The following is a 26,686-nucleotide window of genomic DNA, read 5'->3' on the forward strand; positions in this document are numbered from 1 at the left end:
AAAGACTGCAACGTCACGCGAAATGGTTCAAAAAGTAAAGAAGTGACTTAAGCTAAATCTACGACAAAGTGCCACATGGCGAAAGAAATGAAACTTTATCTCAAAGTCAAGCCTTACAAGATCCAAAAGGCGCATGATTTCACATCAAAGCAGCAAGAAGACAGACTTGAGAGAGCGAAGGAGTTGATTCGCTTGGCTGAAAGCGATCCATTTCCGTGTTCCGAACATTCTGATTTTTGACGAGAAAATTTTAAAAACTAGGGTTTATTTTACCCACCTTTCATACGAGAATTTGACCACCAGGAGCCGCTGTAACCGTAGATGGGAGCTCTCCAATCATTTTCATCCAGCCTGGCGTCAAGGTAAATGCGAAATAAAGGTTGTCAAAAAAGTCTTGCGGTATTTTTATTGAATTTTCAATTGTTCATAAAATTGGTTATAATAATGCGATTTAAGTCAAATATGCACCGTTTTGTTCGATGACGAGTTCCCAACGAGATGCCAACTTCATAATGCCCCTCTTATAGAAGCTCGCTTCCCTATTGTCAAAAAACTCGGAGAGCCAATTTTCACAGGACTCTCTTGTGGACAACTTCCGACTACCAAGCTCGTTCGCCCTGGACAGAAATAGGTGGTAATCACTTCGTGCGAAATCCGGACTATACGGTGGATGCAGAAGAACCCCCCATCCGAGCTCCCGGAGCTTCTGGCGCGTCACCAAAGATGTGTGTGGCCTGGCGTTATCCTGATGGAAGACAATTCGGCCTCTGTTGATCAAAGATGGCCTCTTCTGCATGAGTGCTGCATTCAAGCGGTCCAGTTGTTGGCAGTACAGGTCCGAATTGAGCGTTTGGCCATAGGGGAGCAGCTCATAGTGGATGATTCCCTGCCAATCCCACCAAACACACTGAAGAACCTTCCTGGCCGTCAATCCAAGCTTGGCCATCGTCTGGGCAGCTTCACCGCTTTTCGACCACGACCGTTTGCGCTTCACGTTGCCGTAAGTGACCACTTTTCATCGCCAGTCACTATCCGCTTCAAAAACGGGTCGATTTTGTTGCGATTCAGAAGCGATTCGCATGCATCCATACGGGCAAAAATGTTTTTTTGCGTCAAGTCGTGTGGCACCCATACATCGAGCTTCTTTTTGAATCCAACCTTCTTCAAATGGCTTATAACGGTTTGATGACTCATGCCCAGCTCTTGGCCGATGCTACCGTGGGGCATCTTCGATCACCTCTGCACCAGAACGAAAAGGTTGAAACCATCGCTGTGCGGTGGAAATGGAAACTGTATCGGGTTCATAAACTGCGCAAATTTTATTGGCAGCATGAGATGCATTTTTGCCTTTATCGTAGTAGTACTGTAAAATATGCCGTATTTTCTCTTTATTTTGCTCCATGTTTGCGACGCTATAACTCACGAACGACTAAAAGCAAACAGCAATTAATCAAACACGTGTTAGCACGTGAAAAGAGCTTTCCAAAAAGCTCTAGCGTGAACCGATGCGACGAATACAACTAGAACTACGCGCTTGCAAAGACAAGCTTGCGGAAATACCGCAAGACTTTTTGGCCAACCTTTATTATCGGGAAAGTTATTCTGAAGGTTGCTTTGAAGCTGTGGGCAGACAAACATTTTGGTGGCAGACCATGGACGGTTCAACAGGACTCGGCACCATCTTACAAAGCTCGAGTGCACCACGTTCCGAACTTCACATCGTCCACACAATGGCTCTCAATTTCACCAGACGTGAATCCGATGGGTTATTTTCTTTGGCCCATTTTGGAGAGCCTTTTCTAAAAGAGAGAGGAGAGCCGAACTAAAAGATTCACCAGCCTCGAGGCGCTGAAAAAAGCCGTTGTCCGCGAGTGGGCCCGAAATAACAGAAAGTCACATTCGGGCAAAAAGGCAAAAGATGGTTATATCGAACAAAAGTAAATTGATTCTTAATTTTGTTTTTTTTTACACATTTTTTATCGGGTGTACAACTAATTAATTTCGTATTTGTTACTAACCTCATATCTATTCATGCAGTCAATATTTTGACAGCGGCAGCTATTCTATGTTAAAGCACGCCAAAAAATCAAGTAAATTTGACATGTCACAGTGAATATTAGTAAACACACAAATTTTTTTTATTACTGTCAAAATGTCAAATTACGTTTCAACAAAACAGCATTTGCGGGGAGGTTTGCTTTCTTTGGTTCTTCAATTTAAAGAAAAGTGCAACAGAAGCATTATCCTGAATATGGTCCACAGGTTAGAGTATGTCAGCAGTGGTTTGCACGATTTAAAAATGGTGATTTTGACACAGAAGACAGGTCCATCAAAAAAGTTTGAAGACGAAGAATAGGAGGCACTACTAGATCAAGATCCATGTCAAACTCAAAAAGAACTTGGAAAAATATTGGAAGTCATTCAACAAGCCATTTCTAAACATTTAAAAGCAGTCGGATACATTCACAAATAAGGAAATTGGGTGCCACACGAATTGAAGCCGAGAGACGTTGAGAAACGATTCTGCATGTCTCAAATGCTGTTTAATCGCCTCAAAAATAAATCGGTTTTGCATCGTATTGTCACTGGCGATGAAAAGTGGATTCGTTACGACAACCCAAAGCATAAAAGATTGTATGTGAAGCCAGGCCAACCAGCCAAATCGACACCAAATCAGAAGGGTGTGTTGTACTATGAGCTGTTAAAATCGGGCCAGACGATCACGGGAGAGCTATACAGGCAGAAATTGATACGTTGGAAGCAAGCAATAGCCGAAAAACGGCCAGAATCGGCGACCAGACACGAGAAATTGATTTTCCATCATGACAATGCTCGGCCACAGGTTGCAGTACCGGTCAAAAAATATTTGGAAAATGCCGGATTGGAAATTCTACCTCACCCGCCTTATAGCCCAGACCTAGCTCCTTCTGATTACCACTTGTTTCGGTCGATGCAGAATCGCCTTTCTGGAATACGCTTCACCAACGTTGAAGGTATTAAAAAATGGCTTGATGACCTTCTCGGCGCAAAAGATGAGAAGTTTTTTTGGGATGGAATCCATAAATTGCCTGAAAGATGGGAAAAAGTGGCCGCTTCCGATGGACAATAATTTGAATAAAATATTTTTTCACTTTTATACTTAAATAAATGTTTTTTTTAACAAAAATTACGAAATTAATTAGTTGCACAGCCAATACTTTGAATTGAATACAAGTAACTTTCTAAAATAAATATATGGCCTTTTTAATTGGTTACACTTTGAGCGCCGGACCCTGTATTATTTGATGTTTCATATACGGGTTAACGGGAACTATACTTGCCGAAATACACAAGTTGCATTGAGGAGAGGGGGTAGAGTACGTCATAGTGTGATGCACTGAAAAAGTCTAGCGAAAAGAAAGCAGTGTTGTCTTCCGCGCCATTTGACCGGGGTGATTTAAAATAAAGTTCAGTAGAATAAACTTTTGATAAGAAATACATTTAAGCTATGCAATTTATTAAATTAACAATATCGAGCTTTTAATAAGTTACTGACTGCTCTTTAAATCTTCAGAAGGCTCGCCTTACAAATAATAGAATTTTGTATCCATAAAATTTAGAATTTTGGCTTAAAACCAAACAACAATTTATATTTTTAGCTGCGCCAGGAAGGCATTAGAAAAATTAAAAAGGTATAAATGAACAGGAACGCAAGAAGGAAATGTATGCCACTTCATTAAGTACGTGACAACGGAATGCGAAGTTCACTAGCGAGACTTTTGTACATTTTAAGGTGAAGAAATTAACGGAAATGAAGGGAAATTAATGATGTGCATGGGTGCAAAAACTGTTTAGCAACCAACGAAGTAAATTCTTAAAAATAATAAATTGATTGATAGTATTTGAATTATGCACCGTGAAACAGTTCAAGTTATCGAGGAAAAATTTCAAACGCAATTGAAGTTAGTTTTTATACTTAGTTTTTCATTTCCTTATCAATTTAGATTTTTAAAGGACTTAAGTATCATAGGAATAAAAAGTTGTTTTCAATATTTCTACTCACTCTGTGCTATCGAAATGCGTATCAACTGAGAGAGGATATAAGTAAGTATTATTAAGCTTTAGCCTTGATCACAAAGGCGGTTCCTCCGGAGCGAGACCTAATCATTGCACAATCGATTGGGTTAACCTCAGCGATTATTTCTAATGCGAATAACTCGTGCGTGTAATTTTTAGTTGCTTATTAGCCTTTCGCTAAGACAAATCTAGTAAATATTCTTCCTTGAAAAATGTATAATTAAATATTCTTATAATTTCAACTGGAGTGAAACAACAATGTTTACTATCACATTTGCTTTTCCCTGTTTATTTAAATGACTTACGAGGTGTGTCTAAAAAATAAGGTAAATTTTTATAATATTTGTCCCAAAAAAATATTTATTTACTCATGAATTTCTATTTTATCGCCTTTAAAGTAGTCCCCCTTGTGTCAGCTTTTCTTCCAATCCTCGAAACAGTTCTGATATGCACTTTTTGGTATGTCTTTGAGCTCTCTCAGCAATTCGGATTTTATCTGCTCAATCATCGCAAAACGCCATCCTTTCATGAGTCTCTTCAATCTTGGGAACAGAAAAACAAATCAAAGGTGGCCAAATCTGCTCACAACCCCGGGTCTTCACGCAAATGGCGCATAACTCCAAGTTAAGGGGTTAGGGGTAGTCAGAGGCACGAAAAAATGATGAGTTTCAATCATTTTCTTTTGCTAGTCAATTGTTTTATTATTCAAAAATAAAAACATAGCATTAACACATTAGGTTTCGACTTAACTTCAGCCAAATTTCAACAAAAAAAAATATATAGAATTGTAAAAGTTATCGCTGTTTGTGTGGAGCCCGTTTCTCCAGAAGTCCCTTGCGGTATCCATCACAAGTCCTTGGAGATTCATCGAAAATCAATCGGACAAGAGAAATTAGTTTTATTAATAGATAATTTTGTGCCTGAACGAAGCTTTTTTTGATTTCCAAAATTAACAATATGGCGGCCTCAGGAAATATTTTTAAGATTTGTAAGAAGTAATTGAAAAAAAAATCGAAAGTTTTGAAGAAAAACCTACGATCAGGCACGAGTTTTTTATGTTTTTCAAAAGCAGCATCAATTTATTGAAATCTACCAAGCGGTTTTGAAGTTACAGTGATCACCAGTTCAAAAAACACAGTTTTGAGAAAAACGCATTTCAAGTTTTGCTATCAGCTCCGGAGCGGCCGAACGCCCTTTGTTAATTGTTGAATAACTCGAAAGGTATTTGTCGGAAGGACTTTAAATTTTCACACAATATTTTCAAGATATTATACTTTAAGAAAATGCAAAAAAAAAGATCAAACTGTTTGAAAATTCTGACTACCCGTAACCCCTCAACACTCCTTATTTACCATATGACCTTTTAGTAAGAACTCCTCATGAACTATTTCATGGTAACCGAAGAAAACAGTGAGCAAAACCCTGACATTTGATCGAACTTGGCGTGCTTTTCCCGGTCTTGGCTCTCCTGGACTCTTCCACTGGAATGATTGGTCTTTGGTTTTGGTTCATAAGCACACACCCTTGATTCGTCAAAAGTTATGATCCTTTATGCAAATCTGGATCATCGTTGCCGTTATTCAACAATTCCTGAGCGATGCTCATGCGACGTTGTTTTGGTAAAAATTCAGCAACTTTGGAATGAACTTGGCTGCCACATGCTTCATGCTAAAAATTTCCAAAAAGATTGCATGGCACGAGCCAACCGATATGCTGACGCCCTTAACAACTTCTCTAATTGTTATTAATATATATATATATATATATATATATAATATATATTATATATATTAATTTTCTTCACTTCTTCAATTTCCTAATCGGAGTGTCTAGCTATCAAGTAAATGGTGCAAAATTACCATTTTATCGACAAGTTCTCTCAATCCTATTTTACAATATTCCTAAGGTTAAACTGACTGCCCGTGAAAGTACAAATCTTGTGATTAGGGAGTGCCCGACGTTCCCTGTCTTGAACCAAGTTCTAAAAAAATCTCATAACATTTAAACTATTGTAGTTGCAGCTTTCGATCGATGCCAGTTAAGTATTAGAGACTCCGTTTACATTCTTAATGCGGTGGTAGAAGCGCTTGGTCTGAGAAGCGATGATTTCCCTATTAACAAATACTCTATTGAGCGAATTCGTACTGAAATTAGAAAATCAAGGGTAGAGCAATAAAATTTGACTTCCAAAACCATGTAACCAAAGTAGTCGCAGTCCATTGGGATAGAACTAACACTCGGTTTAGATATACGAAGAACGCTAGCCAGTTATTGCTTCGTTTGACGATAGAGAACAGCTTCAGTGCCAAAACTAGAAACTTCTTCTGAAGAATATCAAGCTAAGGCTGTCTGAATAGCTCTCTTTGACTGGCCACTACTGGCCGTTTCAATGGAGCTTGTGCTATTTTAGATCAAAATTTAGGAAGAAAATATCTGCTTTCCGCCTATCGTCCTCATGTCTATGAATTAGTCCTAAAAGGTGTATTTGAAACCAAGACAAAGCAAATTAATAGAATCCCAGATATTTCACGTCTTGCCGAGATAGACATTCAAGACTTGTTATTATTTTATAAGGCAGAGTTAAACAAAGGCTTAAGAGGTGACTACCGTGAATTGGTCGAACTGTGCGTAATATATTTTTGGGAGGAGATACACAGGAATAATAAAGCCTCTCGGAGCTATGCATCAGGTACGCTGGATGAGTGATTATTGTTTAAAAATATGTTTTCTTTAGTCTCAATGCAGAATGACTGCGAAGGACAAAAAGGCTCTACAAGATGTTTGATTATTTGTCGTGATGTTGTATGTTAAAGCTTTGCTCGAATGCACAGTGGCAATCAAAGCATCTAACCAAGATTTGCGCTTCTTGAATATGTTAAAAGAGTACGAAAAAGTTGACGCAATAATTTCTAAAGCTTCTATAAGAAAATTTAGTTGTTGGTGCAACAGCATAAACATTCCCCATACTTACATACGAGGAATGCTGCTGGAGTGGCAGTCCTTGGCCGGATAAATCCGGGTCGTTTCGGTAACGTAGAACCGACTGCCGTGGAAATTTAGTCATCTCTTCTGATGTTTATGTGAAGATATAGTCATTCTATCACTGTTTGAGGATGTAGTTGATAATCAAACTAAAAAGAAAATGATTGTTAACTTCAGCAGGGACACAACCTCAGATTTTAGCAAACGTTATGATCCGTCGAAGGAAGAACTGACTCACAAATTGTTTGGTAAGTTAAATTGACTTCGAGATATTTTCAAATCTTTTGTGGAGTTTTTGTTTTTTTTTTTTTTTTGCTATTTAACTTCTTTTTCGTTTTCTTTTTTTTTTTGGCAAAACAGTGAATGATTTCGTATCGGAGAAGGGCAAACAATTTCTATCATGACTGCAGATCGACGACAGTTTTCTAAAGGAAGAGGTATCTTCCTTGGATAATAATGCTGATTTTCTCGAAGCTAAGCGAAGAATAAGGCATTTGAATGTTTTAAACGATACTGCTGAAAGGGCTTTTAAATTAATACACAATTTTAACGGACTTATCATGGAACAAAAACAGTTCTTGCTGAAATAGAAAACTGTAAAAAAAACAACTCTAAACTGACTGTAAAAAAATAGCTCTAAACTGAAGTTACCCTGACTAATCGTTATTATTTTATGCTTTTAATTAATTATTAATGTTCATCTCATTTAATTTTTAATTTTATTAATTTAATTTATTGCATTTGTAGTGAGTTTATAGCAGACTGAAATATCAGGGCAAAGCATAATTTTTATTAAACTTTGAAGCTTGGTCGGCACTAGTTTCGATTAAGCTAGAAATATGAAATTCTGTATTTGAACATCGAGATAACTACAGGGAAAAGAGATCGGAAGAGAGGCGCGAGATAACTACAGGGAAAAGAGATCGGAAGAGAGGCGCCTCCTCAGACGCAAGAAACGAGAACAGGAGAAGCGTGAGCGTGAGCTGCTAGAGGAGTACAGGGGCAGGAATGATGCTCGAAAATTCTATCAACAAGTCAAGCGTCTGACACAAGGTTTCACGACCGGAGAATCAGCCTGCAGAGATAAAAACGGAAATCTGGTTATGGATACACAGTCCACACTGGGCATATGGACGAAACACTTCTGCAATTTACTTGCTGGCGATGATGCACACAATTCCGACCCAGTAGAAGATGACCCGATACCGCCAATCGACGATAATTTGGACGTTCCACCACCTAGTCATGCTGAAGTCAGAGTTGCCATTCAGCGGCTCAAGAATAACAAAGCGGCTGGCGCTGACGGCTTGCCCGCTGAATTGTTCAAGACTGGCGGCGATGTGCTGATAGGGAGCATGCATCAGCTCATCTGCAAAATATGGCTAGCAGAAAGCATGCCCGACGATTGGAATCTCAGTGTCCTTTGTCCTGTACTGAAGAAGGCTGACCCGACGATCTGCACCAACTACCGGGGCATCAGTCTTTTAACCATCGTTTACAAGGTCCTGTCTAGCCTCCTATGTGGAAGACTTAAGCCGTTTGCCAACACACTGATCGGGCCTTGTCAGTGCGGCTTCAGAAGTGGTAAGTCCACCATCGACCAGATTTTCACATTACGCCAAATCCTGGAAAAGACCCATGAAAAGCAAGTCGACACCCATCATCTCTTTCTCGACTATAAAGCTGCGTTCGATAGCCCGATAAGGGATTGCCTGTACGCCACCATGTCGGAGTTCGGTATACCAGCGAAGCTCATACGGCTTTGCAGAATGACGTTGAGCAACACAACCAGCTCCGTCAAGGTAGTAAATAACCTCTCCGAGCCATTCAGTACCGTTTGAGGTTTCAGACAAGGCGATCCACTGTCATGCAACCTCTTCAACTTCGTGATGGAAGGGGTGCTCCGAAAAGTAGGTGTGCATCGTAATGGCACTATTTTCTACAAATGTGTCCAGCTCCTTGCGTACGCCGATGACATTGATATTATCGGCCGCTGTAAGCGAGATGTCACGGCTGCGTTTTCTGCTATCGAGAAGGAATCATCACGAGTGGGTCTGGCGGTGAACGAGGGTAAAACGAAGTATATGCTGTCTACAACGCGGAACACACGGCGTGTAGGAACGCACGTCATTGCGGACAACTATACTTTCGAAGTTATTTATCTTGGCACCGCCGTTAACAGCAACAACGATATCAGCCTGGAGATCAAACGGAGAATCACTCTTGCTAATAGGTGTTACTATGGGCTAAGTAAGCAATTGAGTAGCCGAGCCCTCTCTCGCATGACCAAACTGACACTTTACAAGACGCTCATCATACCCGTGTTGCTTTATGGCGCAGAGGCATGGATAGTGTCACAAAGCGATGCAGCCGCTCTTGGGGTGTTCGAGAGAAAAGTTCTTTGTAAGATCTTCGGTCCTGTGCGCGTTGGCGAAGACTACCGTTCAAGAATGAACCACGAGCTGTATGAGCTCTACGCCGACATTGACGTAGCTCAACGCATCGCCATCCAACGCCTGAGTTGGCTAGGGCATGTCGTGCGTATGGATGAAGAAGCTCCAGCAAAGAAGGTGTTCGAGGGCGAAGTCCAAGGGAGCCGACGCAGAGGAAGACCATTGCTCCGGTGGAAAGACCAGGTGGAGGAAACCCTATGCTCGCTTGGGGTACAGAATTGGAGAAGGCGCGCGCGGAGCAGAGGCGCCTGGAGAGAGCTAGTGAGGTCGACCGTAACTCGGTAACGGGTTGTTATGGCCACCTAAGTAAGTAAGTAAGTATTTGAGCATCTTATTGCATTAGTAAAAAATGTAGAGGGCATGCATTTTTTGCTCCTCCACAAAAATAAGATATTTATATGTAAAATTTGATTGTTGAAATTTTATCTTGTATCTATTCAATTACACAAACAACCCGATTCAATACACCTGACTGCGAAATTACTTTGCCTTCCTTATCCTATGCACTGCCTTACTTTACAATTCAGCAAAGCAACGGTTAATGCACTCCATGTCGTTCAATCAAAGCACTTAAGGCCAAATAAAGAAATGTTGTTAAAATCCGAGTCTTACCTTTTCCAACGGTACAATTACACTCTGTTCATCCAACAACTTGGCCGGTGCCGCTGCACGTTTTCCAACTGGCGATGCTGCACCACGGCCACCACCACCACCGCCGCCAAATTGACCACGACCCGCACCAACACCACGTCCCATGCCGCGCTTGTATTTCGGCGCATTCTTATCACGTAATTCGACTTCGAGACGTAGTATGGCGTTGTTGTTTTCCGGAAGATTGATGTTGAGATTATTATTGCCAGCCATTACTGAAGGTGATGCTGTGTTGGTGGTGGTGGTAGCGGCTGCCGGCAAGGGCGCACGATGAGGTGGTACTGTGGGCGGTGGCACTTCATGGCTGCCAGCAGGCGAGAAACCTGTTGAGAAAAGAGATAAACGAATAAACAGAAAAGTGATTGAATGGAGTTAACGGGAAAAACAACGAGCAGGAACTGTTTACGCACACAAACACATACAAACGTCCGTGTGAAAAAAATTAAATTGATGGCGTACACATATTGCGTGGCGCACTCAAATATGTTGTAAAAATGTATGCCCGATACTATGTATTTTATTTTTATTGCTTGTTTATTTTTGGTGGGTTTATAATTTTTATTGTTTGCGCGCGAGTTATGCCCTGAAACGCTCAGATAAACGGAAAAATAAATTCATGCGGTAGCCATTTTAGTGCATGGTTTATGTTGGACCAGAGTTTATTATTTTGTTGTTTGTTATATATGTGTATGTGTGTGTGCAATTATGTGGCTATAAAATAAAAACGCCTATAACTATGCAATTGTGCGGATTTCGTTTATTGGCAATTGCGCAAATTAACACGAAATTATGAAATATTTGCAGAAATGAACAAACTGATTATGTCGGAAGCTTCAATAGGCTTACTACAAATATTTGTTTATTAATAACGCCGTAAAATATGCAATGCATTTCTAAATCTACTGTATATTTGAATTCCATACAACTTTGCAGGGTTGTGTAGTGACAGAATTTCGGCAGCTGAACAAATTCTATGAAAATTCCTAATTATTTGAAATAATTGTGTTATGTTTGAATATTTTTGAGCCTGCAGTTAGGCATTTTGAAAATGCTGATTGTTTTCAATAACATGGGAAATCAGCCACTTTATTGTATTATAAAAAAACATTTTATTTTGTGTTTTATTTTAAATAAAGTTGGGAATGCGTAATAATGTTGGAAATTACCGTTCTAATTGTGTGAAAAGAGAATTTTGTTTGAACGCATATTTTTTGTAATGAATATTTTTAGTTAGAAACTTGCAGCTGGGCAAAATTATTTATTTCATCCATTTCTGATTGATTTGTAGACTGTGGTTGAAATGTATTTATTTAGGTACGTATGGGTATAAAATTACGGCCAAAATAATAGCAGAAATAATAAATTAAAAATAATAAGAAAAAAATCGTTTAAGTTTTTTTAAAAACATAGTTTTTGCTCCAAAGCAAAATCACAAAATTCAAAGTTCCAACCTTATACAAAATTTGAAAAACATTCGAAAATTTGTTACAGAAATTTTTTAAAAATTACAAACTTTATGTTCAGAATTCAGAATTCAGAATTCAGAAAAAAATGCAAGTTCAATAAAACAAATTGCAGTGTAACATGGCTCAAAATTAATGGTGATTTATGATAATTAATTATATTTTCTTGGAAAATATTTTTTTAAATTTTTGTTTTAGATATTTTTTCATTTCTTATCGCTCTATGAATACTTTAACCCTGTATTTACTGTTGTTGGACATCTTGTGTTATAAGCCAAATGTCTCACTGATGGGACGAGTTACCTTCTTCAAAAGATCTAAGTGGTTTAAGCAAGCCATTACATTGGGGAATAAATTCGTAGCGTTTTTACCGAAAACTTTGTTGAAGCCTTAGTTAAGCTCCTTCAGAATCTAGAAGAAGCCAACTACGATGTGGCTCTAGCCCAGGAACCATGGATTGGTTCGGGAAATCTGGTGTCTGGATTAGACTCACTAAACTACAATACATATTTCCCGATCGCTACAAACAGGGTAAGAGCAGTGATACTCGTTAAGAAAAGTGTATGTTCCTACTTTAATACTAATCTCTCCACAGAGGACCTGACAGTAGTGACAATTCATTTTTTTTTGCGTTGAGCTCTTGAGGCATCCAGGCTCCTAAATTTTGGGTAAATCCCATTTAATGAAGGTGATTGCGAATCGTCTTATGATCACAGTTCATTTTTTCTGCCAATTCACGACTGGTTTGACGATCGGTCATCTTCGTGATTTTTTCGGTCAATTTAATCGTCCAAATGTGCATACAATCGGAAAAATTGTGCAAAAGTTAGAGCAAACCGGGTCTGTAGGAGATGTGAAAACACCTGTGCATGCTCGTACAGCTCGTGCTGCAGAAAATACTGCTGCTGTTCGCGATAGTGTGGTTGAAGAGCCGTCCACCTCAACTCGTCGTCGTGCCCAACAATTGCACCTCTCACGCTCGTCGTTGATGAACATTTTGCACTAAGACTTACATTTACAGGCTTACAAGGTTCAATTGACTCAAGAACTAAAGGCTCTTGACCATTTCAAGCGTCGTCAATGGCCAGAATGGTGGCAGGAAATGGCAACAGTGAATGACCAATTTTCGAAGAAAATCATATTCAGTGATGAGGCACATTTTCACCTCAGTGGATTCGTCAATAATCAGAATTGCCGCATTTGGGCGAATGACAATCCAAGAGTGATTGGCCGATATTTTGTTCCACACGTAATTGAACTATACTAGTATTATCATAATAAAGAGAAATGACAATAATTTCCTAAAAAAATTGTATTTTATTTAAAATCAACACCGGCCCTTGAAACTTAACCACCCTTTATATTAAGAGTTTACTAAAATTTAATGTATTTCATGCTATTTTGTTTTTGGAAATCTGAAATTTGTGACTAACTTTGAGTGGATGTTGCGTATCTTCTCAAATATAGATAAATGTGTTCATGTTTTATTTTTATGGAATGAACCTTTTTAACTTTTTTCTTATTTGTCAATATATGAATTATAGCCCTTTTGATTATCTTATTTTTTTCGAAATACAAGTAATGCAATTATGAACCAAATACTGAATACAAAATACAAATACATTGTCATGAATAAGGAGCTGGCTGTTTATGGCTCATAAACTGTATTTCCATTGATGCCAAAATGATGCATACATCTGTGCATACATGAAATAACAAGCTAATGCATCGCAATAATGTATGTGTGTGTGTGTGTGTGCTACATTACTTACCAAATTTATTAGGCTCAGGGTCCACACATTTAGCAGCGATTTACGATGCCTATTCAATATAAATGTAAACATTAATGGCTGCTGGTAATAGTCACGCTATTAATATCTCTTCGCCATGCAAGCTGTATATGCGCCTAAATGTAGGCCATTGGCAAGCAATCTTACATACCACCACAATTTATGTATTTTACAAGTATTTGGTTAAAGTTATGACACAAAGTCATGGCATGCTTTTGGATGATTTTATAGTAATAACTTTTACGCATAGCTTAAGGGGTTGCGGAGGAAATTTGATAACAAAAGCAGGAATCAGTTGAATAATTAGTCTAGTGCTCCGTTCGAGTATATATAAATAGCATAGTACTTGTGTCGAATAAGATAACCAGAAAATGAGAAAATCGATGATAGAGAGATTTCCGTTACCGAGGGCCTAACTGGAAAAGAATTGAGACATTAAATTATTTCACATATTCTGCTTATTCTTTATCTATAAGAAATCTTACTGAGACTACACCACATTGCGCTTGATTTAACATGCTTTCATTAAACATACTTTTCCGATCGCCTTAAATCTAAGCAAGCCAAATTTTTTTGCAGCCCACAAAATAAAGAGTTTCCAATAACAGGTGTTGTTTTGAATAGCCCGCTATTTCGGTAGGATGTCACTTTTGAAGCTGTCATTCTCTGATATTTGAGAAGTAGAAACTATGCCATTAATAAAAATGGAAGAAGACACGCTTAAACAACGCACTGGAATTATTAAATTTCACCATAAAAATGGTGAAAATTTGGTTCGTAAAACTCGAACACTTTTGGGTCATCGTGAAGCACTTTGTCGGACCGCAATACAGAAATTGGTGAAAAAGTTCGAGCTGTTGAGACAAGTTGGTGATGTGAAGAATAAAACCCGTGCAAGTTGCTCAAGAACAGTCGAAATTATCGCTGTTGTAGCCGAAAGTGTTGAAGAAAACCCAGGTTTGTCTATTCCTCGTCGTCCTTTGGAATTAGGCATTTCACTAACGTCATTACACCGTATTTTGCATAAAGATTTGGGTCTTAAGACTCATAAAGTCCAGTTAATAAAAGAACTCGAGCCGCCCGATCAACAACAACGTCGTGTCTTTGCTGATTGGGTCATTGGAATGCATGAAAATGATCCGGAATTCCATCGAAAAATCATCTTGAGTGATGAGGTGGCTTCGTCAACAAGCAAAATTATCAGATCTGGGGCTTAGAAAATCCAAGAGTTACTGTTGAAAAGCCTCTCTATCCTCAACGTGTGACTGTTTGGTGCGGTTTATGGTCCGGCGGAGTTAATGGACCTTACCTTTTTTCGAAAATGAAGCTGGAGCAACAGTTACGGTGAATGGATTGCGCTATCGAGAGATGATTAACGATTTTTTATGAATATGGTATTGATTTGGATAAAGTTAATTTTTAACAAGGCGGCGCTACTTGGCACACAAGCAACGAATCCATTGATCTTTTGCGTGAATAACACCTCTTATTGCAAAACCCTTTATAGACCCAAATTCACCTTGCTTTAAATTTGATATTCGTCTAGCATATTTTTGAAACATTTGACAGTTTTGTAAGTTATACCTCTTCCACATGCAAGATTTTCAACTAACCCACTGATTGGCAGCACTCAACGCTTCAGTGCGTCAATGACAGGCATTTCTCACACTCTCTCGTATACAACATCGATAAGCCAAGCCACACATCTACATACATCCAAGGCAGCAGCAGTAGAGAAAAAACAAGAACGGAATGCATTTTGGTGATACATAAATTCTCTAGACAACAACAAAGTGAAAGGTAAACACAGTTTTATAAGTTAAAGAACAGACAAAATTATAGAAAAGGCGAATCGGCTGCTGTACTGGTGCTACCTGGTTGATGTCCCTTAGAGTAAACTATTAATGAGTGTGCGGTTTAAAGGGACAATAAGAAAATGGATTGAAGCTGCTTCTGGTGATCTTCAGTTGGTAATTTTGCAAACTGTTACCAAATGGATGATTGCACAATGCTTGCCTTTTCCGTTAGAATCTCCTGTAGTATTACTGAAGTTTGTATTAAAAATGCATTTCGTCAAATAGCTGAATTTCAACATCGCATTATTAAAATTTTTCTTAATACCTTTTAATATATCTTTGTCTTTATCTCGGTTTCTATCTCTAGCTCTACATCTATTTCCATCTCTTTCCTATTTTTCTTGTTTTTTTTTTTTTAGTAGAAGGATAGCGTTGAGAGCCTAGATGGCCTTTGTCGCTATGAGCGATGGACTTTAACCCGAGCTAAAACTCCCTCTTTTCCGAAAATTTGCTCCCCCAGAGCCTTGCCGTTACGTAATATGTCGGGAAGCCATTATGGAGTACTTTAACTCAATTCAGTCAGCCTCTGTCAGCAGGGAATATGGCCGTTGTTTGTCTTGGAACGACTCTTCGGGTTTTCTATCAGCCTGGAGATCAAGTTGTATATGGCGTAGGTTCACCTTTCGGACCCAATCTTCATCACGCAACGTTTTCATGATACGCGCTGCTACACCACTTAATTCTCACCTCTGTAGGAGGTTCGTCAAAAACCCTGCGAAGGTTGTTGTCGCTGTTGTTGCAGCATAAACATTCCCCATACATACATATATGAATACATACATATAGGAATAGCAGTAGGAATACTGCTGAAGTGACAGTCCTTAGCCAGATATAAATCCGGGTCGTTCCGGCCACGTAGAACTGACTGTCGTGGGAACGACCCTGCGAAGTTCTTCTCTTTCGGTGTCGAAACGCGGGCCCAAGAATAGCACATGCCCTGCACTCTCCAGTTCGTCTGAGTAGATCAGACAAAAAGGATCGTTTTCCAAATTAAAGCGGTTTAGATACTCTTTCAAACATCCGTGACCGCTCAGCAGTTGCGACACGTAGAAGTCAACTTCCGCGTGCTTCCTTCTATACCATTTTCCTATGTTTGGTATCCGTTTGTGCGTCCAGCGACCATTTGTAGAAAGGTCCAAGCTCTGCTGCTGCTCTCTGATGGTTCACTGTCTCTCTTCTCCTTTATTAACACCGAACGGCATTTCTCACGATAGATTATGCAGCCTCTGTAGCTCTTTGACCGAAAGATCTATAGGGATTTTCCTCGATATGACTGCCTTCCTCGTCTGAAACCGCGCGATAAGCATTCGCAAATCTAAGCGCACTTAGTCTATGTGTGCTTCTTATTTCTACCATTCGCATGTGTCCATATTGGCGCTGCGTATGTAATCACGGATATGGCGGCAAGTGACACCAGCTGTCGTTTTTCTTGGTCGTTTTTCAATGGTGACTTCCAAGTTCTTCAAGTACTGCTGAAACTTTATAAATCACTCGCCGTGATCGTCGTCTCCTTGCGTGCCCGCCTTGTGCTTAGCAAGACTACTTCCGCCTTCTGCGCTGTAAGGTCCAGCTTTGCTGCTATCAAACATTTTTATATACGCGAAATCCCGTCATTGCATATGGCCGTCCGTATCTGGAAACGTTTATCTACTACCACCAGCGCAATATCATCAGCGTACATAACAAATGTTGCTCCTTCGGGAAAGCTCATTTTAAGCACGCCGTCGTACATTGCGCTCCATAGCGCAATCTCAATCTCTCTCTATCTTTTTTGTTTCTATCTCTATCTCCATTCCTATATCTATCTCTATCTCCATCCCTGTCTCTATCCCTATCTCTATCTCTATCTCTATCTCTATCTCTATCTCTATCTCTATCTCTATCTCTATCTCTATCTCTATCTCTATCTCTATCTCTATCTCTATCTCTATCTCTATCTCTATCTCTATCTCTATCTCTATCTCTATCTCTATCTCTATCTCTATCTCTATCTCTATCTCTATCTCTATCTCTATCTCTATCTCTATCTCTATCTTTATCTCTATCTCTATCTCTATCTCTATCTCTATCTCTATCTCTGTCTCTGTCTCTGTCTCTGTCTCTGTCTCTGCCTCTGTCTCTACCTCCATCGCCATCTCTATGATTTTACTAACAGTCTCTGTAATTGCACTAAAAATTTACATTCAGCCAGCTATTTTTACTTTACCTAATCTGCGACATTCATGTTAATTTTGTTAATTTGCTGTCGACTTTAGAAAGCCATGCCAACTCTACTTAATGTTGACTTTAAGCAAATTATATCTTTGAACTGTTAAGCTAACTGAGCACAGAGAAAATCAAGGAAATTGACTAGTCAACCATTTTGAAAGTAGTCGCTATTGCCAAGAGTGACTGCGAATGAAAAGTCAGCAATTGTGCCAAAAGTCAAACCAATTCAAAAGGGCTGCCGGCAGTTTCACAGAACCTTACACACAAAAAAGCTTACATCGTATGTAACGCTGTATGTTCCCAGCAAGAAATTCAATTGATTCCATGTTGATAATAAATATCACTTAAGTGATTGGAAATGATGGTCAAAATAGAATAATGGAAAAGCTGAAATCGAAGTTTTATAAAAGGAAGGACAACGAAAAGAAGGGTATTTTTTTGGTAGGAGCTTAAAATCAAAATGGCAAAAACAGCGTCAAAGGCGCCATCGCAACAGTGGTATGGGTGGGTCGTCTTCATACTATCACTAACATTTAACGTTCTTCCTCCGAAAAGAAGGCTCTGAGAGGTACAAAACTATAATGACCTTTATGTAGATGGTAGCTGCTTTTATTTAAGAAAGTCTTTATTAGTTTAGGGGAAAAAGAAATCCATTATTTACTTTTATTTTAAGTAGCTCCGAAACTAAGAAAAGCCTATCCGGGATAATTTCCAGAATAATAGATTATTTGCTCTTAGAAAAAACTCATAAAATACAATCATCAATTGCTTTCTCTTTACTTTACTTGCCTTTCTCTTGATAGTTAAAAAACCAATTTGGCTAAATTTTTCCCTTCCTCACCAGCGTCTTTATTCCAACTCATAGGCAATTTCGGCCGAAAGCTTAAGCAAATAGTCAAATGTGTACACAGCTGCTTATTTCTGGGCAAGAAAACTACGTAATAAAATTGAAAAAAAATTTAATTTTGGAATTAAATGTACCTACGTCCTCAACATCTGGACTTAGTTTCGAAAACATCGTTTTTTCAAGGTCGCAAAGTACTTTAGCTTATACTTTGCAATATTTTTGAATCGATTTCTAAGTTTTCTATGCCACTAGAAAATGAATTTATGCACGCTTGTTTTCTTATTTACTATGTTTTTTGTTAAAATTCGTAATATTAGTACCTTAGGTGTAAGAAGAATAATATACTTTTACTCAGTTTAATTGTTTAATTTCAATTTAAGTTTATGTTTTATATGACTCTATCATATTTTGCTTTTATATTTTAAATTATATGATTACCGTTGAACACCTTTTCCACAAGGAAGTTGACGGGCTTAGCTGTTCGAGCTGTTATTTCTCAGTTCATTATTCGTTTGGCTATGGAATCATTTTTCAACAAACCAGTTACTATCCATGAGAAAATTGTAGTCAACCAACCAACCGGAGCCGATGTACTTACAGCGAAGAGAGACTGTCGTCTTTGTCTACAAGCAGGCGAAAAGCTTCGTCAAAAACTCGTTTCTATTGCATTGTATGCAAGAATCCAGTATGTAAACAGCACTCAAAATTGTTTTATACATACTTTGCTGCCTTCCACCAAAACCAAATCATTTCATATTTTACCATAAATTTCATGATAATCTACATTTTTTTCTTCATTCTTCTTTAAAATTACTTAAAATAAAAAATAAAACAAAAAAATCTTTTGTTTTCACAAACCAAATATTTTCAGCGATTATTTTTGTATGTAGCGAAAATGCGTACCAAGACCAATGTAAGAAGTAAAAAATTTAAAATAAATACCTGCGATACTTAAAAATAAATTATAAATGTAACGCATTTGCCTCATATTCCCATACAAATGCCTGTAAATTTATAGGGGCTTGGCCAGACCCAGGAGCCCAACCGAAAATGTAACTTTTTAATTCCGGTTTTCGTCCTGTTAGTAGATCCTTTTTAAAAGGTTATATACATAAATCGATAGAAAATTTAATTTTAGGAATCCACCTGGAGGCTCAAGTCGTTAGCTATAGTAGGAATATGTTAAATTCACGTCCGAAATCGGAAAAGGTCCGGCCAGACCAGGGCGCCCAACGTTAAGAATATAATGACACAGTTCACTTATTATAGAAACTAACCTTTAGAATTTTTTATATAATTTTTTAGCTATCATTTTTTTCTAGCTCAAATCAGAGATTTTCTTAAAAAAAGCAATCAATTCAAAAAAACTTAGCTCGGCTAATTGTAGAGCAAATATCTTTTGCACAGTTGAAGTTGGTTGAGGCTGATTTGAATCTTTAATTTTATAGCGTTGAATCATTCCTGTATACGAATATTTCTTACTATCTGCGTCTGACTGTTTTTTTTTTTTTGTTTTTTTTTTTGTATTTGAGTTCGCTAAAGTTTGAAGGAAAGCATTTTATTATCGCATTTTGTAGTGATCGATATTTCGTAAAGTATCAATCAAACAATTTAAGGTTTATGCTCGCAGGTGCCGATACTGTAACAGCTAATTACGTCGAATTTGGGTTCGTCTATTCCGTTCAGGCATTTTTGGTGTTAAAGATGCACCTCGTACAGTCAGGCCTGTCGTCGAATATGTCGCTACATCCACTGAAATAACCGAACTTGACCGGCATGTTAGTAGTCATAGCATTGCCTAGGAGCTAACTATCGACCGCAAAACAGCTTAAACCGTTTGTGCAAAATGTTTACGCAAAAATAATGGATTTCCTTTCCCCTGAAATAATATTTGAATTAAAGATTTACTGTTCTGCCTACTATACATTTTAAGCTATAAGCTGTTTATTTTCGATATAATTTTGTAAGCAAAATTCTAAGCAATTTTGAATCTCCTAACTAGAACATAACATCCTGAGGGATCTCGCGTCTGGAGCAAAGATCAAGCAAAAGTTAATGGTCAATCTCAATTACTTTTGCACAACCGCCGTTTAAATAGTCTCTACAGCTTTTGTGCGTGACTTAATTCTAATACACCGTAATTGTGTTTCAAATAATCCATAAACAGAGTGCTAAATGTTGCTGCAGAGCTCAGCAGCGATTAATTCAAGGCTTCGCATTTCTGTTTTTCAACTCATTTGGCTGGATTTCTTTTTACTTCTGGCATGCGCTCGCTGTGCGTGTAATAGTTTATAACAGTTTTGCCTTTCTAAGAAGTAGTTTTCTTCAAGAGTCCAACTCTCATTTTTTGCAAGTATTGCCCAGGTTCAGTGCTGCTTATTTGTTATCCACAGCTAATCTACGCTAAATAACTATAGCAGTAAATCTAACTGCCAAGTTTTCACAATTTATTTGTTTCTCTTTTTAATATTATAAAATTTTCGAACTTTGTATAAATTAAAAACAAACACTAAATTAAATAAATTTTTAATAAAATTGCACACTTTTTAATCAGAATTTTATTCAATTTTAAATTATATTTTAATTTTTTATTTATTGCAGTCTACTAACTTCCAAAAGCCATATAAATCAAAATTTCAAACTTATCGTAAATTTACAAAAAAAAAAAAAAAACAAAATTAAAAAAAAAACATTTTTAATAAAATTTCACATTTTTTAATCATAATCTTATTTAATTTTAAATAACATAATAATTTAAATTTCAAACGTAGCGTAAATACAAAACAAAAAAAACACAAAAAAAAAATAATAATAAAATTTCACACTTTTGAATCATTTAATTTTAAATTATATAATACTTTTTTATGAAAATATAATCCATTAGCTTCTAAAACCCACATAAATCCAAATTTCAAACGCAGCGTAAATTAAAAAAAGAACCAAAAGAAAAAAAATATATTTTTAATAAAATTTCACGCCTTGTAATCGCAATTTTTAGAAAAATTTCAACTATGCAGTTTCATAGCCTTTTAAACTTTAGTCTAATAAAATGCAAGTTTTAAGTGGCTCAAAACCGCGTTGATTTTTAGGATTTTTTTCCTAACATGATTGGGTGTTTTCTGCCACATAAAAAATGGTGAGCATTCACAACTTTTTTGTTGCTCTGAATAGTAAAAATTTAGTGCACCTCTTTTTTTAATACTAGCTGCAGTTGTGCTAGTTACGAATAAAAGAAAAAATAATTTTTCTTGCTCATTTTTTTCAATGGGGCACTTATTGCATCGCATGCACTTATTACTATGTAGTACAATCTTGTCCGATGCTATGCACATTCACTCTAACCAACATAAATGCTTTTGTCATATTATTTCAAATCTGCAGACATGTGCCTGCCCATGTATGGAACATTTTGATGTTGCCAATATTTGACTTTGCTGAACAACGTCAAGCGCCCTTTGCATTGTTGCCAATCCCAAGTACAGGGCTGTCGTAAGTATCCATTCCAATATATCTAAATTTCCTGGCAACATTCCTTTCAATAGTTGATGGAAGGACGCAAATACTGAATTGTATACGAATATATATAAATGGATATGTAGAGTAGTTATGCACTATAAATAGAGAGGCACGAGTGTTGATAGAATGGAGGCTGAGGTAGTTGCGCAAAGTAACTAGTCAGTCAACAGCTAGTTATTGGATGTCTTCTATGCAAAAGATGTTTACGAGTGTGACCTACTAAATACCTAGACTCTACATTGCCCAATCTGAAATACTTGAGTTAATACCGGAACGAGTTTAGGCCTGACAGTAGACGCTAAATTAAAATGGAGAGAATACGCAAAGAAGAGAAAGGAGTCCCTGGAACTTAAATATTGAATGATGAGCTGACTTCTAGGTGACGTACGATGCTATCGACATACAGGAAGCTGCTATTATGCAAGCAAGTATGATACTAAAGTCAATTTGCACTTTCGGGGCTCAACTCTGGTGCTGCAGTCATAAACAAAATGTCGATGTTATCCAACGATTCCAGAATAAAATACTAAGACTTTGCGTAAAGGCGCAATATGAAAATATATTAGAAAAAATATAAGAAACTCGGACCTACTTAGATAACTGGAGATAGAAACAATAGATGCTGGCATAAGAAAACCTGCACGCAGACAAGCTAAAAAGCCACTGCAGCTCTGAAGTAGTGAACATGTCAGCTATGAATGGCAAAAAAATTAGTTTTTTTGAACTGGTTATCACTGTAACTTAAAAACCGCTTGGTAGACTTCAATAAAATGTATGCGTGCTTTCGAAAGACATAAAAAACTCGTGCCTGATAAACGATTTTTTTTCGAAAAATTTCGATCGAAGGATTTTTTTTTCGAAAATCTGAAAAATATTTCCTGAGGCCAATATATTGTTAATTCTACAAAACCAGAAAAAAAAGCTTGGATCAGGCACAAAATTATCTTTTAATAAAACTAATTTCTCTTGCCTAATTGATTTTAGATGAATATCCAAAGGCTTGTGTTGATCACCGCAAGGGACTTCTGGGGAAACGGGCTCCGCACAAACAGCGATAACTTTCACAATTATTATTATTTTTTTCTTGAAATTTTGCTAAAGTCAAATCGAAATATTATGCATAATTACTATGTCTTCATTTTTGTAAAATAAAGCAATTGACTAGTAAAAAAAAGTTATTGAAAATCATCATTTTTTCGCGCCTCTGTCTACTCCTAACCCTGAAAAAATTGGAAATGTGAAAAATCCTCGCACCATCCGCATTAAAATTTATTTAAATTTTTAAAATGTTTCTATCAAAAATCATTTACTGTTTTGTTCCGCAAAGGTTTTCAACTGCCAACACCGGCCGGGGGTTTTGACGGTACCATTACTTTGTGTAACCACAAAGAAGGCGCGTGTTTGACTCTCAGTTTTCGCCGATATAAAATTGCGAGTATTCAGCAAAAAGTAGGCGAAACATTTTTGTGACTGGTTTGTTCATAGCACTTATTTGTAGGTGTAGATTGAAGGATACATAATTTATAAATCAGGGAATATGATTGTCCTTCTTATATGTCAAGCCGGAGAATCTCTGAGAAAAAAAATCAGCATTCTACAGCAGACTTAGGTCTCTTGAGCTTTCACTGCTAAAGATACTACTGTTAGATATTTCTATTGAACTTCAGAATAAGCTTATGCGAAATTTTGTGCTTATTTATTTATCACTTCTCCCCAAAACCCCACATGCATTGGTGTTCCGCTTAAAAACAATCAACACCGCATAGTAAGGGGGAAACTGTTAGCATATTTCATGGATTATCCAGCTCACATTCATGAATAAGTTCCACCCGTATGATCCGGATCATTTTATGGCTATTGGCAGCACTGGTAGGTAGGTAGGTAGGTAAGATGGCAAGAGTACCCCAGGTACACTTCAAGTAGCACTTACGTGCCGTTTTGATACCATAATGTGGACCCCTACCTGTGAAAAGATTAGGGAAGAGAAAACCTTCTACAGCCATCCAGTGCTGTTGATGTAGTGGAGGAGAGAAACGGGATCTGGGCTGGAGAATTGCTTCAAGTCATCCCCAAAGGGCACGCTAAGGAATCTCAAGCGCCTAGCCGCCAGAGCCGGACATTTGCAGAGAAAGTGTCAGTCTCTTTCTCTGCAGGATCCCCACAGCTTCTGCAATAGGGGTTGTACGGAATTCCAAGCTTCTCCAGATGAGCACCGATCGCCCAGTAACCAGTGAACACCGCAATGAGTTTGGAAATTGAATGGCGGGGGATTCCCATCACCTTGAGCGTTCTATTTCTATCGTATTGAGGCCATAGTGTTTTCGAAATAGCACACGATGAGACAGACCTCCATCTGTTTTACGCATTTTTTAGAAAGAAATTGTGTAGTTTCCCTTTAACGACGGCCAAGGGGACACCGATGTGTAAGAAGGGGACAGCTGGAACCGGTTCTGCCGACCCCTTCCTGGCAAGCTCATCGCCAATTTCATTTCCCTCTATATTCCTGCACCCAGGAACCCAGATGAGGGAAATGTTTCCTGCACGTTCGATACGTTTAACTTCCTCCTTATAGGAGTTCACGAGAACAGAGCTGCAATACGGCGACGACTGGGCCTTGATCGTAGCTTGACTATCGGGAGAAATATTAATGTCTCCCTCCCAACGCCGATCTTGAAGCATTTTGCATTCCTGCAGGGTCGCTACTTGTTTCCGGCAGTTTAAAGGAGACCAAAATGCTGGCTGATTTAGAGTAAATCCACGCTCCCACTCCAGACTCCATTTTGGATCCGTCAGTGAAAACAGAGGTATCTATATCCGCACCGACTCTTCCCTCTTTCCAATCTTGCCTGCTCGGAAAGATAGCCCTAGCACAATCCTCAAAGCACAGTTTGGGGATGGAGAGGTCAGTGCGAATAACAGAGAAGGAAGGGGAGATCTGCTTCAAGATACTACTATGTCCTACAGGAAGTTGTCTCCTAAGGCCAATCTCCATCAAACTAATAGCACTCTGAGCAGCAATGGATTTATCTTGCAGATCCACAGGAAGTAAATGCAGAATAACGTTGAGCGCAGCAGTGGGACATGTTCTACAAGCACCAGTGATGCCCACACATGCAGTTCTCTGCACTCTCTCTAAGTTAGTGGTGCTGTAGCCCTTCTGACGAGCTACCCACCATATGTCAAAATTGGCAGAACCACTAAGTTGTGCATCCAAAGTACGACACGTGGGTTGAAACCAAATTTTTGACGAACATAGATTTACAGGCGTAAAAGGCTATATTGGCCTTGTGGCAGCACTGTTAAGAAACTTCTATTTTGGTAGTATGAAGAAGAAATGCAATTTCCTACACCCTTCCACAAGAATTTTTGCCCAAAACGCATTGAAATGGAAATAAAATTACAATATTTAGAAACTGAAAATCCCTCAATAGCATATAATATATTTTCAAGAAAACATTATTTCAACTGAAAATCGGCGTTTCGGTTAATCAGTTCCAATTTATCATTTTACCGCCGTAGTTTATGCCAAGTAGCGTAGCGATATTTGTTCATAAAAATGTAGCTCATTGTTTAACAAAAACCATGTAAGTCACAAATTTTTATTACAATTCTATGGGTTTTAATTATATATATATATACATAATTGGCGCGTATACCCTTTTTGGGTGTTTGGCCGAGCTCCTCCTCCTGTTTGTGGTTGATGTGTTTCCACAAATGGAGGGACCTACAGCTTCAAGGCGACTCTGAACGGCAGTTATTTCCTATGAGGAGCTTTTTCATGGCAGAAATACACTCGGAGGTTTGCCATTGCCTGCCGAGGAGCGACCGATATTAGAAAAATGTTTTTCTCAATTTTTGTGTTTTCACCGAGATTCGAACCAACGACCTCTCTGTGAATTCCTAATGGTAGTCCACCAACCCATTCGGCTACGGCGGCCGAGTTTTAATTAGAATTAAAAAAAAACTAAGTATGCAGTTTTATAGTCTATTAATTTTTAGTGCAATTAAATGCAAGTTTTAACCTGCTAAAAATCTGCTGATTTTTTTAAATTTTTCCGCGACGGTGTTGCGTATTTTCTCAATATATAGAATTATTTATAGGATTTATAGAAATCTTTTATAAGAAAAAAAAAAAAAAAGTTGCAGAGGCCAAAAGTGGCCAGTTTTTTCACTTAAACTCACGAATGATATTCGCCAGGCTAAGAACCGATTGTTTTGTAAAGGAAGCCTTAATCGGTATATTCACTTTGAAAATGGACGTGATTACTTTTTTCATAAAAAGCAAATAAGCGTTTTCAAAATTGAGTTACGTACTCTTTTCCAAAAACCATATAAGCATCAGCCATATAAGAGCATATAAGCCATATAAGTGGTAGCGAAAATCTCTCGTAACAACTTCATGCAGAACACGAAATCTCAATTAACATTTTCAAAAGGTTTACTTTTTCTTAAAAAAATTTCTGCTGTCGCTTCAAAATATACTTTCTGGAAGCACTTGCTGAGATTTCAGCGGCAGACTAGTACCATTCTAAAATCTATTAGTCTTGCACTGGTATGCTATCGACTTACTTCGCTGCAGGGTATACGTACGTATGTATGTATGTATTGGCACGGCATGGCAATTGGGCTTTCACCCGATACTAAACACACAGCTATTGCTATGCTTATTGTTTATTTTGTGTTTGGCTACATAAAATCCCAAAGGGTAAGCAATACAATCCAAGTGCGACAAAGCGCAAGGGAAGAATCCATGCCGGTTAACTTTCTGCTGCTGTGACAAACCCGCATTTTTGCAAAGATGTTCTCCGCAGGATTTCTAGCAGTGATATGCATGCAAAAATTTCTATCCAGTAGAGGTATTTGC

General features: G+C 38.0%; 1 protein-coding gene across 1 annotated transcript in view; it reads right to left on the reverse strand.

Moving 5' to 3' along the window:
• LOC129249266 (uncharacterized) overlaps positions 1-26,686 on the reverse strand; it is a 207,860-nt gene that overhangs the window by 151,166 nt on the left and 30,008 nt on the right. The window contains exon 3 of the mRNA XM_054888975.1: positions 10,104-10,465. Within this exon, the coding sequence (XP_054744950.1) occupies positions 10,104-10,465 (362 nt within the window). The remainder of the gene's footprint in view (positions 1-10,103; positions 10,466-26,686) is intronic.

This window comes from Anastrepha obliqua, chromosome 5, assembly GCF_027943255.1.
Source record: "Anastrepha obliqua isolate idAnaObli1 chromosome 5, idAnaObli1_1.0, whole genome shotgun sequence".
In the NCBI taxonomy this organism is placed as follows: Eukaryota; Metazoa; Arthropoda; class Insecta; order Diptera; family Tephritidae; genus Anastrepha; species Anastrepha obliqua.